Source organism: Lontra canadensis, unplaced genomic scaffold, assembly GCF_010015895.1.
Source record: "Lontra canadensis isolate GAN:19392208 unplaced genomic scaffold, GSC_riverotter_1.0 scaffold88, whole genome shotgun sequence".
In the NCBI taxonomy this organism is placed as follows: Eukaryota; Metazoa; Chordata; class Mammalia; order Carnivora; family Mustelidae; genus Lontra; species Lontra canadensis.
The window spans coordinates 8429359-8445059 of record NW_022631082.1 but is presented as its reverse complement, the minus strand read 5'-3'; the positions used below and the strand labels follow the sequence as shown (position 1 = coordinate 8445059).

The 15701-nt window shown below is 38.5% G+C and overlaps 1 protein-coding gene across 1 annotated transcript; it reads left to right on the top strand.

Moving 5' to 3' along the window:
• Positions 1-4229: 4229 nt before the first annotated feature.
• LOC116882864 (olfactory receptor-like protein OLF4) lies at positions 4230-14068 on the top strand. The gene is made up of 2 exons (XM_032883489.1): positions 4230-5147; positions 14012-14068. The coding sequence occupies exons 1-2, from the start codon at positions 4230-4232 to the stop codon at positions 14066-14068; spliced, it is 975 nt and encodes a 324-aa protein (XP_032739380.1).
• Positions 14069-15701: the final 1633 nt, after the last annotated feature.

The following is a 15701-nucleotide window of genomic DNA, read 5'->3' as shown; positions in this document are numbered from 1 at the left end:
ATAAATTACCTTTTTTGTTTCACTTTTCATTATGTTCAGTTGGACAACATATAACCACACATCTTTAGTTTTTGATGTAGTGTTACTCTTTATGCCCATTTCCAACTTGTTTTCATGTCTCCATAATTCCTTATTGTTCATTTGCACCTTTTGTGATTAGGTCTGTTTCTGAAGCTTGCATGCTTTTTGGCCATCATCTGGAAGAGTTTTTTTCTTTACCATTTGACTAAATATCACCTTCCCATTCTATAATCCTGTTTGAATCTGTAGATCCTTACATAAGATGAATTTAAAATTAGTCACTGCTTCCTCCCCACATTATAAGTGCCATTCCAATATATCCTTTGATTTCCCTACTTTGGTGATATAATCTTGAATCAAAATTAGTGACCCATGTTGGTGTCATTAAGTTATTGTTTTTGTAGGTCTTTATATAAGTTAGTGTCAGGTTTTCATTCCATTTTATTGTTTTCATTCAATAAAGTTGTTTAGAAACAATAGACTTAACCTAATATCATCCTCACTGACTTTCTTTATTCCATAAATTCTAATTTCTTTTACAACTTCTTTTCCATATTATGCATGTAATCATATTCATGCACTTTCATGCACATGGTTCATTGGGACCCTATGCACAGCATAAATGATCTTTATGTTTTAGCGCAGTCTTTGTTCTCTCCTTGAGCCCACTTTTCCTTCATTCTCAACTATTTTTCTTGAACTTGCCTCTAATCAACTGATATAATTCTTGCTCCTATTTCAATGTCTGTGTAACATTTCATGATGTGGCCATGCTATTCACACAATCAGTGATTGCCGCTATTTCTTCTAAAAGAAAGAATATCATGTCACTGCTACAAAAATATTTGGAGATTGGTAAGTTAAAACCAGTCTTCTCAACCAGAGGCAATCTTTTTACCCAGGGAACATTGAAGCAATATCCAGGAAGTTTTCACTGTCACACTGGGGAGGGGCAGGTGGTGGTCAAGAGTGCTGCTAAACTTACTGCAGTGCAGAGGTAGACCCACCACAGAGAATGATCTGTCCCAGAATGTCAGTCATGCAGAGACTGAGAGACCCTAAGTTAAACAATTATCTGTATTTTTAATATTTATATCTGCCTTCAGGTTGTTTCCTCATCATGCCACAACTCCCATTTTTGCCTCCAAAATTTACCTCCCTTTCACTGTCAGTTAAGAAGTTCCAGCCCCAATCAACAAGCCAGATCTTAGCAGGTTTTCCCAGCTAATGGTTGTGAGAAAGAAATCTTTCTTTGCTTTTTCAAACTATCGCTCACCTTGAGCAAAGATTCATATATTGGATTCCCATTCATTTGTCTGTTGTTATTATTATTATTTGTCCATACATTTCATGCCTATTTTCCACACTTAACAACATCTCAAATGATTTTTACAAAGTTGTTAACATTCAACTGATTTTTGGTTGGGTATTGTTGACCATAAAAATTTTTAAGTTTTATGGAGTTAAATATGCCTTCCTTTTTTGCTTCTGATTTTCTCACTTTAATCATGATGGTTGTACCCACCAGTAGATTTCATATGCACTTTTTCCTATGTTCATCTACAAAGGATTGTTTACTTTTACTCTGGTGTCTTTAATCCCTCTGATTTTTTTAAAATCACTTCCTTCCAGACAGATAGCCATTTGTGCCAGATTTTATTCAACAATCCAGTCTGTTCCAATTGAAGTACAATGTCCCCATCTGTTAAATGTGCATGGTTACTGTGACTTAATTTCTAAATCATTCAGCAAATAATTACAGAACAACCACTGTGTGCCAGAAAGTTCTAGGTACATTTTGTGTTGTATTCTCTTTGCTAAATTAACTACTAGCTGATGTTGATACTATTCAATGGGTGTGTGGTGTCAGTTTGTTTTTGATGTTCCTTTTAGTTTGTTGAATACAGTCATGAAAAATGACCCAAGTTAATGGGTTTCATCTCCTTTGTCATTCTTGTTCTGTAACTTCTCATTTTCTTCAATGTGTTTTTACATAAAGGCACATATACTACCAGAGCTTGGGAAAAACAAAGGGAACAATGCACAGAAGGTGCCTGCTCACTTGGTCTTGCACAGATGGCCAAAGTTTGGGGGGTTAAAATAAATGTGTGTGTGATATAATGTCGCTGCAAAAAAACCACGTGGAGAAGCTATCTTGAATAAGAGGATGGATTGTCATGGCAAATGCAGGATGTATAGAGCAGGATCTGGGATGAAGACCAGAACCAGGACTAGAGAGTGTCCATCAGATTTGTCAAAACTATCAGAACCCCCCCCCAAAAAAGAAGAACAAATAAAAAATGTCACATAAGACAAGTGAGGAAGGAGCCTGCTTCAGCCCCCCATCAGGCCAAATAAAGAGCAATTGGTCAAATAAATATGGACTAGCCACCGGGAAAGAAAGCCTTCTGCTCCTTGATATTAATACATCCCACCTGCTGTTCTAACTTTAATATTTCCTGTTATGAAGTGTTGGTTTATACCTTTTGCTCTTTTTCTCTTGGAGCATTCCATCTATAACATGTTTCACACCATGAAAATATTACTACTTATATATATATATTTTTTTAAGATTTTATTTATTTATTTGACAGAGATCACAAATAGGCAGAGAGGCAGGCAAAGAGAGAGTGGAGGAAGCAGGCTTCCTGCTGAGCACAGAACCCGCTGCGCTGCGGGGCTTGATCCCAGGGCCCTGGGATTATGACCTGATCTGAAGGCAGAGGCTTTAACCCACTGAGCCACCCAGGTGCCCCTACTTTTATCTTTTCGATCCTTTATTATTTTTGCAGGGTATCAAGGGATCTAATGGGAGCAGGAATGTCACCAGAAGCAAAGATGCTTTTTCTTCCTCCTGGTTGGTATTTTGGAGGCCACCTGCACTATTAGACCTGTTTTTTTTTTCTCTCATGTCCATGTCACTCCTCCCTTTTCTCTCTTTAGTGATCAGTTCGCCTATGTTCATTTTTTTAAATTTTTTTTCAGTGTTCTAAGATTCATTGTTTATGCGCCACACCCAGCACTCCACGTTTCTTTAAACTGATATCAGAAAATGAGCATACTAATAGCTATCCCCTAGTTTATTTGTCCATAGTAAATCCTGGGTACCACTTTTGCATTTTTTAGGGGAAATATAACAAGATGTGTTGACCTTGACATGTATCTGCTGCTGGCCTAACTAGTGTGGCTGGGGGTGAAAAAGGCAAGGCAGCCAGTAGCCCAGGAAGTCAGGTGTGTGTGTGTGTGTGTGTGTGTGTGTGTGTGTGTGTGTGTCTGTTATGAACTGAGGGCAGTATTCAGAGCATGGGTACCAGGGCTCATATATTCCAAGGTGACTCTTATTGACAGAGCCCAGAACTCAAGCAACAGAAGTTACTAATGGGGGTGTCCATTTTGACTCATGGGATATCTTTATAACAAAATTAAGAAAGTCCTACAAAATTAATACAATGAAGATAGCCTGTATCTTGAAGTTTCAGCTGATCTGGGGTGACTGTTTCATTCCTCAACACACTCTGCCACCATCTTTCATCATCTTCCTTCTTGCTTCTTCCCCTCCACACCCTGTCTTTTTCTTTCTTTGTTTTTGTTTGTTTGTTTGGGTTTTTTGAGCCTTGATTTTCTGAATCAAGCAGCTTACTTGGGGCCTTGATACTGACCTTTGCTCCTGTTAGGCACACACTTCCTGATATAACCTCAATCTCCTTCAAGGTCCTGTTTACATGTCACCTTCTTTGCAGGTCTTGGGTGGAGGTCCAGTATAAAGAAAAATAACACCCCATCAATTCTCTCCTTTATGCCTGCTTTCCTTGTCTTCACAACTCCTGTCACCATCTGACATATTGTTTGATTTTAAGTATTCACTTATATTCTCTCTCTATCATAAGATTATAAGGATGTTGTTCATTAGCATCCTATATTCATCATCTAAACAGTGCCTGGAACATGGTAAATACTCAACATATATTTCTCAAGGAATGAAAAGTATTATCAGTAAAAAGAGAGTCTACATTATGCTTGGGGAACAGACTAAGATGGAAATGGAATTTTTTAATGTGATGTCCTCATGGGATGAGACCTCACATATACATTGAAGTTTATTTCCTGGTTATAAAATGTAAGTGGTAGCACTTACACTATGTTAGAAAACAGTTGTTTGTGTGAAATTAGTCATTTGTTTTCTATATCTTGATAGTTACTCCCAACCCATGGAGCCAGGGAACCTTACAGGATTTTCAGAATTTCTTCTTCTGGGATTTTCAGAGAGACCAGAACAGCAGCCCCTCATATTTGGGCTTTTCCTCTCCATGTACCTGATCACTGTGTTTGGAAACCTGATCATCATCCTGGCTGTCAGCTCTGATTCCCACCTCCACACTCCCATGTACTTCTTCCTTGCCAACCTGTCCTTTGTAGACATCTGTTTCACCACCACCACTGTCCCCAAGATGCTGATGAACATCCAGACTCAGAGAAAATTGATCACTTACAAAAGCTGTCTCAGCCAGATATATTTTTTTATACTCTTTGCAGGATTGGATGTCTTACTCCTGACTGTGATGGCTTATGACCGTTTTGTGGCCATCTGTCATCCCTTGCACTACACAGTCATTATGAACCCCCGGCTCTGTGGTCTTCTGATTCTGGGGTCCTGGATCATAAGTGTCCTACATTCTTTGTTAGAAAGCTTAATGGTGTTGAGGATGTCCTTCTGTACAGTCTTGGAAATTCCTCATTTCTTTTGTGAACTCAATCAGATGATCCAACTTGCCTGTTCTGACACCTTTCTTAATAACATGGTGATGTATTTTGCAGCTATGTTCCTGGCTGGTTGCCCCTTCATTGGGATCCTTTACTCTTATTCTAAGATAGTTTCCTCCATATGTGGGATTTCATCAGTTCAGGGCAAGTACAAGGCATTTTCCACCTGTGTGTCTCACCTCTCAGTAGTCTCCTTATTTTATTGTACCAGCTTAGGAGTGTACCTCAGCTCTGCTGCTACTCAGAGCTCCCACTCAAGTGCAGTAGCCTCAGTGATGTACACGGTGGTTACACCCATGCTGAACCCCTTTATCTACAGCCTGAGGAACAAAGACATAAAGGAGGCTCTAATGAGGGTCTCTGGGATAGCAGGTGTTAAAGGGCCAGTTGTCCTGGGTTGAGGAAGTGCTCATGTTTGCCTGACCCAAATGTTGAGATTCTTTGGTCAGACTGTGGAAATGGAGAACACCTCTTCTAATTCTTTTCTTGAAATTTCTACTTTTTTAATTTGACCTTTGCTACAATATATGTAACTCAATTTATTAAGCTTTGTGTTACCTCTGATACCTAAGAGATTTTCTTTGTCATTAGCCTACTCTCTCAATGTTGTTCCTAACCTTGGGTGTGAAATATTTGGACATTCTTGCTTATTTCAAAGGACTACATGGATGTGCTAAGAATAATTTCTTCTCAAATAAAATATATCATAGTGAGTATTTTATCTTTGGTTGACTGAATACTACTCCTATGGAAGATCTACTCTTGGCCACCACAGCTATTTATATAAATTTGTAACAGAGACAAATCTGAAACTACTGTGTTTCACTTTTGTGATCGTTTTTCCTTTCTATATCACTACCCTAACTGCTCTTCCTGAGAATTCAAACTTTGACATACTGGTGGTTATAGCTGATAAAGGGGATTTTTCTACACATTAGGATCCTGTTGTTACACAGCTTGTGTCCACCATGCATACCACAGTCACTGGCAAAAGAAATAATAGAATCCATGTCTCCAAGTGGAACTACACAGAAAGACAAATATGGGAAAAAATGATAGACACAATATGGCCTTAGAATCTCACTTGACTTTAAGGATGATGAAGCAGAAATATTAAATCATACATTTATTGCTATGCAAAATATTTCTTTCTCAAGCATTTCATCCACTCACTGAATTATAAAATATCAGGGTCCATTTATAAAGTATATTCATGGGGCGCCTGGGTGGCTCAGTGGGTTAAAGCCTCTGACTTCGGCTCAGGTCATGATCTCATGGTCCTGGGATTGAGCCCCACATCAGGCTCTCTGCTCAGCAGGGAGTCTGCTTCCTCTTCTCTCTCTCTGCCTGCCTCTCTGCCTGCTTGTGATCTCTCTCAAATAAATAAATAAAATCTTTAAAAAATAAAGTATATTCATTAGTATGTAAGATTGGTAGCATTTTGGGAGTTTTATTATTATTTTCTGGATTCTGACTGAAATTTTCCAGTGCCACATACAAACATGATTCTTTCCATTTCTCTAAATGAAATATCTTCACTCTTTGAAATTTTGCCATAACCTCTAAAGTGGCAGGGAATGAACAATAGTAGTATCATCCACTGTATATGATCCTTATAATCACAGGATGACTCACCAGCAAGCTTAGATTCCTGTCCAGGTATGCGATTCAGAGTAACAGGTTGTGTACATACATACATGTCCTTTCAGCCTTTCCATGTTACCTCAATGAGGCCTCAAAGGAGTAATTTTTTAATACAGTTACATGAGATAATGTTGAAGAAAAGAGTAGTTATGAAGGCTACCTTCAAGTATTCAGAAAAAAATGCCTAGATACATAGTTTTTCATTAAGCCAAGCACAAACAAGTCTTCCAGCAGTGTTGGAGCAGATGATTATTTTTCTCCATTTGAGCACCATATACAGGGGTTAGCAAGTGTTCTGGGCCCTGCTCTGTTCTGTTGTGGCAAGATCTCTGCACAGCAGAAACCAGAGAGGTTCATGTTTCAGTGCAGGGTATGAGCTCACTGAATTATTGAATGGAGTGAAGGGCATGGTAACTTCTGCTATTTCATTTTTCTTTCTTTCTCACTAAACATGTCTTATTAATAAAACAAATGGGAAGGTGTGTATACACTATATATTGATAAACTTACAATTGTGTATCCACTTGGTTATTTATAAAAACACTGAAGGGCAAAGAACATTTTAAAATGTAGGTTTAGTATTTGTATTTGTTGTTCAAGAAGACACGTTTTTCAAAGAAAACAGTGAATAATATTCCATTGTATATACACACCACATCTTCCTTATCTATTCTTCAGACGATGGACTTTGGGCTCTCTCCATAATTTGGCTACTGTTGATAATACTCTTAGTAACATTGGGGTGCATGTATCCCTCCGAATCTGTATTTTTGTAACCTTTGGGTAAATAACTAGTGGTGCAATTGTTGGATCATAGGATAGTTCTATTTTTAATATTTTGAGAAACCTCCATACTGTACTCCACAGTGGCTGTGCCAGTTTGCATTCCCACCAAAAGTGCAAGAGGGTTCCCCTTTCTCTGCATTCTTGCCAACACCTATTGTTTCTTGTGTTGTTAATTTTGGCCATTCTGACAGGTATAAGATGGTATCTCATCATGGTTTTGATTTGTATTTCCCTGATGATGAGGATGAGTACTGGGTATTGTACGTAAGTGATGAATCACTGAATTCCACTCCAGAAACCAATACTGCACTCTATGTTAACAACCTAAAATTCAAATAAAAATAAAACAAAGTAATACAAAAAATGATGAAGCAAAAAAAAAAGAAAGAAAGAAAGAAAAGAAAAATGCCTAGAATAAAAAGCATCAGATTTTTACAAATGCTCTCAGTTCCTCCTGACTTGATAATTATCAGTTAGCTATTGCTGCATACAAAGCATGTTAAAATAAGATGGCTTAACATAAAGTCTTTATTATGGAAGGGGATTGTAGTCTAGGGAGTTCGGAAATCTTCAGGGCTCCTCATGAGTTTAAAGTGAGTTGGGAATCTCTACACTGTGTTTCTAAGGTTCATCCATGAGGTGTGTGGCTGTACTGTTCTTCTGTCTTGAACGATTTATGTCATTTTACTCCTCTTATATATGTGGGCTAATCTTCTAGTTGCAAAAAAATGAGTTTATCAAAAGTGAATTGTCTTAATTTAATCCACTATTTTAATATCCACATTGAAAATTTGCTTTTTCACAGTTGGAAGGCAGTTCCCCCACTCCAATAAGTGTGACAATTAACCATGCACCATTTCTGACCTTGAGTCATGCTTCACTAGGATTTTTAAATTCCAATTTATTTACTGTAGCATTACTACATGCAATAAACTGAACATATTAAAATGTATAACTCTAGGAATTGAAAGAGTCATTGAAATATCAGGAGATGCACTTTCATTGTTCCACTTACAGAGAACTCCAAAGGGTGCATAATAAATCTAACTGCTTTGTTAGGTAATTGTTAGGGTATAATCCTTCCAGCCTTCATTTTCTTCTAAAGACAATGATGAGTCAAGCCTAACTTCAAGGGATGCTATGAGGAGAGATGAAATGAGTGGACATTGTTGGGTGCAAAGATTTTTCAAGAATAAGAGTTGTGTGTATGTAAGTGCATGTATACTCATGTACATTTTTATCTCAAGGAAACAAAATCACATGCATGGATGTACATGAACAAGGCTCAGAACCCTAATTATAACTCATTACAACCTATCATTTGTGTTGAAAGAAAGCTTGAGGGAAACTTGAAGGGTAAAGAAATGAAAAGAATGAACATTTGCATGTACAAGAAATTCTAGGAATGTAGAAATTTAGACAAAAAAATTAGAGTAGAACATGTAGTCTTAATTTTAACAATGAACTGGTTTTCCTGTCTTACTGCCCAGAGCCCTCAAAGACAAAACCACATTGACATTTATGCAAGGAGAAATTATTTGTACCAGCTAATAGGGCTGAATATCTCCAGACTGACTTTAAATTTTTCTTCTACTTATGGTGGGGTTTCAACACAAATGCCTTTCCCAAAGAAGCTAGGTGAATGAATTGAGAGGCTTAAATTTGGTTTCTTAAGGACACCAGGGTGGTTCAGTCAGTTGAGCATCTGCCTTCAGCTTGAGCCATGATGCCGGGGTTCTGGGATCAAGTCCCACATCAGGCTCCTTGTTCAAAAGGGACCCTGGGGGCACCTGGGTGGTGCAGTGGGTTAAGCCTCTGCCTTTGGCTCTTGTCATGACCCCAGGGTCCAGGGATCAAGCCATGTATCAGTCTCTCGGCTCAGCGGGGAGCCTTCTTACCCTCTCTCTGCCTGCCTCTCTGCCTACTTGTGATCTCTCTCTCTCTCTCTCTCTGTCAAATAAATAAAATCTTTAAAAAATGGGGGAAGTAGCCTGCTTCTCCCACTGCCTGTCACTCTCCCTGCTTGTATTCTCACCCTGCCCCACCCCTGCTCTCTGTCTCTCCATCTCTCTGGCAAATAAGTAAATAAATAATCATTTTTTAAAAGCTTTTATTTATTTATTTGACAGAGGTCACAAGTAAGCAGAGAGGCAGGCAGAGAGAGAGGGGGAGGCAGGCTACCCGCTGAGCAGAGAGCCCAATGCGGGGCTTGATCCCAGGACCCTGAAATCATGACCTGAGCCGAAGGCAGAGGCTTAACCCACTGAGCCACCCAAGTGCCCGAGTAAATAAATAATCTTTAAAAAATCAGTTTCTCCAAAGAGAATTTAATCAGAGAAATACCGTTGTCACTTTCCTATTGCTACTATCACCAGTTACCACACTGAGGGTTTAAAAGAAACAAATTTATACTCTTCCAGTTCTGGAAGTCAAAACTGAAAATGAGTGTCATTGGGCTAAAGTCAACATGTTTCTATAGACACAAGAGAGCATGAATTCCTGATGAGTTGCATGATCCTGATCACTATATATTTTTTTAACCACAAAAGTGCATATCCTTCTAAACTCTTCTTGGTACCTGAACAGGATCCTCATTAGAGTCACTTTTTAAAATTTATTTATTATTTATTTATTTATGAGAGAGAGAAAGAGCTAGAGCAGGGTGAGGGGCAGAATGAGAGGCAGTGAGACTTAAGCAGACTCCCCAGTGAGCATGGAGCCCAAAATAACTCAATTCTATCACCCTGAGATCATGAGCTGAGCTGAGTCCAAGAGTTGGATGCTCAACCAACTGAGCCACATAGGCAACACTAGAGTCACTTTTTAAGACTTTTCCAAAATGAACTTGAATAACAGAATGATCATGAATGTTGCTGCATAGCAAGTCATCCTGAAAGTAAATGACTTGATATAATGTCTTCAGTATCAAGCAGAATTGTATGGTTGGCAATGAGTTGTTCTAATCTCCATTCATTTCCTCAAGAGTCTTGAGTCAGCTGAGTATCAGCTTGGGGTACTCTGCTGATCTCTCCAGGGCATCCTAATATAACTGGGGCTTGGCTAGCCATGGTGACCTTGGTTTGGACAACTGGGCTCTGCTATACATGTCCTCACTTCCTCTGGCAGACCATCCAGCTTAATTCACTTTTTGGAGACAGAGTTCCAAGATAGAGCAGCAGAAATGCACCAAGGCTCTAAGGTCCACTGTCACTCCTATCATATTCTGCTGGCCACAGCAAATGAAAAATCCTAATCCAGCCCAGACAAAAGGTGAAGGAAGATTCTCCACCACCTGATGGAAGGTACTGCATGCATTGCCATACACATGGCTACAGAGAAAGATGGGGATATGGGGCCAACTCTGCAAACAGTCTATCACTGGTGTAAATTTCAACTTGAAATTTTTTATGTCCATGTTCACCTTCACCAGTGTAATGATCTCAGAGAACACAGTGAGATTGAATCATGCGTCTACTGGACAGTTATGGAGATTCTACTCTAGAGGGTCAGATTTTCTTTCAAAGGTAACAATTTCCTACCACCCCTTGCCTATAGATCACCAATCCTAGTCTAAGAAAAGATCAAAGCAATAAAAGAGCTTCTTTCCAGAAGCCTCAGACAGACAGGTACCTTGTATGTAACTCACTGAATGATGGAGTTAAAAACTGTTAGATCGGGCGCCTGGGTGGCTCAGTGGGTTAAAGCCTCTGCCTTTGGCTCAGGTCATGATCTCAGGGTCCTGGAATCGAGGCCCGCATCGGGCTCTCTGCTCAGCGGGGAACCTGCTTTCTCCTCTCTCTCTCTATGCCTGCCTCTCTGCATACTTGTGATCTCTCTCTCTCTGTTTCAAATAAATGAATAAAATCTTAAAAAAAAAAACTGTTAGATCACTGATACTATCTTCATGGTGTCCTTATATAAATACTGTTTTCCCATTGATTGACCTTTCCATTGAAATATTCATAATGGTTTTCATCTTGGTACTGTGTTTTACTTTTTTTTTATGGGGAGGTTTCCACTAGAAAGAGGTTACATTTGAAATGCAAATAGAAGACACACAAGAATCTTACACCCATATTCATCAGTGATATTGGTCTGAAATTGTCCTTTTTGGTAGGGTCTTTGCCTGGTTTGGGGATCACGGTAATGCTGGCTTCATAGAAAGATTCTGGAAGTTGTCCTTCTGCTTCAATTTTTTTGAAACAGCTTCAGGAGAATAGGTGTTATTTCTTCTTTGAAAGTTTGGTAGAATCCCCCAGGGAATCCATCAGGGCCTGGGCTCTTGTTTTTGGGGAGGTTTTTGATCACCGCTTCAATCTCGTTACTAGATATCGGTCTATTCGGGTTGTCAATTTCTTTCTGGTTCAAGTTTATAGTTTATAGTTTTCCAGGAGAACAGTGTGGAGATTCCACAAGAAATTAAAAATAGAGCTTCCCTACGACCCTGCAATTGCACTACCGGGTATTTACCCCAAAGATACAGATGGAGTGAAAAGAAGGGCCATCTCTACCCCAATGTTTATAGCAGCAATGGCCACGGTCGCCAAACTGTGGAAAGAACCAAGATGCCCTTCAACGGGCGAATGGATAAGGAAGATGTGGCCCATATACACTATGGAGTATTATGCCTCCATCAGAAAGGATGAATACTCAACTTTTGTAGCAACATGGATGGGACTGGAAGAGATTATGCTGAGTGAAATAAGTCAAGCAGAGAGAGTCAATTATCATATGGTTTCACTTATTTGTGGAGCATAACAAATAGCATGGAGGACAAGGGGAGTTAGAGAGGAGAAGGGAGTTGGGGGAAATTGGAAGGGGAGGTGAATGATGAGAGACTATGGACTCTGAAAAACAATCTGAGGGGTTTGAAGTGGCGAGGGGTTGGAGGTTGGGGGAAGCAGGTGGTGGGTATTAGAGAAGGCACAGATTGCATGGAGCACTGGGTGTGATGCAAAAACAATGAATACTGTTATGCTGAAAATAAATATAAATAAATAAATAAATAATAAAAAAAAGAAGACAGACAAGAAAATATTTTTCTTCAGTTTTCCAGTTTTACTGAAATGTAATTGTCTTGAGCACACTATGAAGGTGCACACACAAGTGTGTCTTTCCACAATGTCAGCTTTATTCAATCATAAACTAAAGTTAAATCATAATTAAGGTAGTTTCAGGATTCCAAACTTAATGATAATTCATCATTTGATTAAACTTGGCTTCTTAAACAGCACTCAAAGCAGGACAGATGACAAACCACACACTAAACAAGATAACAGAAGGGTGTAGGAAGTTAGAGAACAAAATGCAAAGTCTTTCTGTGGCTACACCGTTGAGATAAGGACTCAGTCTCGTCTGGGTCACCTCTTGGCACTTACTGATTCTTGTGTAAAACAGTGAAGGATCTCAGTTCTGTTCAGAGATCAGTCGGGCAGAGCCTCTGGGGGAACTTCCCTTTATTAGGGTCAGACATAGAGGGGTCAGGTCTGAAGAGTCTAATAGTTTGCTGCCAAAATCCTTCCCTTTTTTAAGGGATTAATCCTTTTTCAGGTTCTTGAAGACCTCCTCTGGTTCTTATTATCAGTTCTGCAGTGTGAGCTGACGTTGGTCCCAGGGATAACTTAGCTGAAGTACCTTAACCACTTACATCATTGCTTGACATGGGCCCTTGCCTGACACAGGCTCTGGCTTGAAATGAGAGATTCCATTTTGCTCTCTATAGTAACAGACATACAAAACTGTGAAAGTTTAAACATACAACTTTGTGATTTCATATACATGTATGTTGTTAAATGATCATCATGATGGGTTTGTGAGTACATCCATCACTTCACATAGGTACCATTTCTTTTTTTTTATGAGAACAATTGATGTGTATACACTGTTATATACAATATACAACACAATATACTTGTCCATAATGACCAGGTTGTACATTAAGGTCCCAGAACTCGCCTTATGCCTGAAGGTTTGTAGGTTTTCACAAGAATTGTCTCATTTTCCCAAACCCCAGCCACTGGTAAACATCAACTTTCTGTATATATGTGTTCAGATTTTTGTATTTCATATATAAGTGAGATCATGCAGTATTTGTCTTTCTCTGTATCTTTCACTTAGCATACTGTCCTTGGGGTCTATCCATGTTTTAGCAAAAGAAAGGATATCCTCCTTTTTTATTAGTGAACTCCATTGTATAGATATGCCACCATTATTAATTCATCTGTCAATGGATACTGGGCTGTTTCCATGTCTTGCCTATTGTGAAAAATTCTGCAATGAATATAAGAGTAAAATATCTGAGATATTAACAAGCATGTGGGAATTAAACCACACCAACCATGAATAGCTGATGGGTGAAAGAAGAAACCAAAAATCTTGAATCAAATGAAAATGGAAACACAGCTATCTAAATGTATGGGATGCTGCAAAATACCTCTAAGAGGGAAGTTTATAGCAATAAATGCCTACATTAAGAAAAATTAAATACCTTAAGAATTTAAAAATAAATAAATAAATAATAAATACCTTAAATAAATAACCTCATTTTGTGATTCACAGACCTAGATAAAGAAGAAAAAACTAAGTCCCAAGCAACAGAGGAAAAGAAATATATATCAGAGATTACATAAATGGTAAGACCAAAAAAGCCAACAGAAAAGATTAACAAAGCTAAGATGTGATTTTTGGAAAGTGAAACAAAATTGACAAAACTTTAGTTAGGCCAAAGAAAAGGAGTCAGGGAGAAGCTGGAAATAAATAAAATTAACAGCAAAAGATGATACATTACAACCCACACAACAGAAATACAAAGAATCAAAGCATGAATAACTTCACTCCAACAAGTTGGAAAACCTAGAAGAAATTGATAAATCCTTAGAAATGTCAAATCTACTATGAAAAAATTAGGAACAAATAGGGAATATTAACAAACCAATAATGAGGGGCGGAGCAAGATGGCAGAGGAGTAGGAGACCTAAATTCCGTCTATATAATATAAATATATATATATATATAAAATATATATGTTTTATATATTTTCTTTTCTTTCTTTAAAATTTTGGGATGCAGTTTCTTTTAACAAATGAAAATACACCCAAAATCAAGGGTGTGGCTCTGTTCTATTCACCAGCCTAATCATATTTTTCTTTTCCTTTCTTCTCCCCCCAGTTTCAGGTCTCTTCTGATTTGATTAGTATATATTTTTCTGGGGACGTTGTTACCCTTTTAGCATTTTGTTCTTTCATTTAACTATTCTCCTCTGGACAAAATGACAAAGTGGAAAAACTCACCTCAAAAAAAAAATAATAATAATAACAAGAGGCAGTGGCAACTGCTAGGAACCAAATCAATACAGACATAAGTAAGATGTCAGAACTAGAGCTCAGAATGACAATTATAAAGATACTAGCTGGACTCAAAAAAAAGCATAGAAGATACTGGAGAATCCTTTTCTAGAGAAATAAAATCCCTTTCTGGAGAAATAAGACAACTAAAATCTAACCAAGTTGAAATCAAAAAGGCTATTAATGAGGTGCAATAAAAAATGGAGGCTCTTATTGCTAGGGTAAGTAAGTAAGAAGAGAGAACTAGTGATATAGAAGACCAATGATGGAAAATAAAGAAGCTGAGAAAAAGAGAGAAAAATGACTACTGAATTACGAGGGGAGAATTCGAGAAATAAGTGATATCATAAGACAAAACAATATTAGAATAATTGGGATCCCAGAAGAAGAAGAAAGAGAGATGTGGCAGAAGGTATATTTGAGCAAATTATAGCAGAGAACTTCCCTAATTTGTGGAAGGAAACAAGCATCAAAATCCAGGAGACACGGAGAACCTCCTCAAAATCAATAAAAATAGGTCACTCCTTCATTTAATAGTAAAACTTACAAGTCTCAGAGACAAAGAGAAAATCCTGAAAGTAGCTCAGGACAAGAGGTCTCTAATGTAAAATGGTAGAAATATTAGATTGGTAGCAGTCCTATACACAGGGACCTGGCAGGCCAGAAAAGACTGGCATATATTCAAAGCACTAAACGAGAAAAATATGCAGCCAAGAATACTGTATCCAGCTAGGCTGTCATTGAAAATCGAAGGAGAAATAAAAAACTTCCATGACAGAGGGGAGACAAGATGGTGGGGAAGTAGGAGGAGGCGCCCTTTCAACCTGTACCCTAAAGTGAGCTGATTACCTACCAAAGAACTCCAATCACCCATGAAATCAGCCTGAGATCAGAATTATACATGTCTGGATCTCTACAGGGGCAGAAGACGCCAGTGGGCAGGTAAAGCAAAGTGGGAACATCGGACTGATATTGGAAGATAAACAAAAGGGGGAGGAAGCCACCAGAGGCGACTGATTGGAAAGTAATACCTCTAATACAAGAGTGCCCTGCATCTGGGGACCAGCATTAACTTGGAGACTGGTTGAAAGCACCCAAAAAGAGCAAAGGATCACGGGGGGGGGGGAATGTGGGAATTGGGGTGGC

Bases quoted from the DNA above. Each gene is read 5' to 3' on its own strand.
- LOC116882864 (XM_032883489.1), top strand. From the start codon at position 4,230: ATGGAGCCAGGGAACCTTACAGGATTTTCAGAATTTCTTCTTCTGGGA. The intron at 5,148-14,011 runs ATAGCAGGTGTT...AACCCACACAAC, and splicing joins CTCTAATGAGGGTCTCTGGG to AGAAATACAAAGAATCAAAG.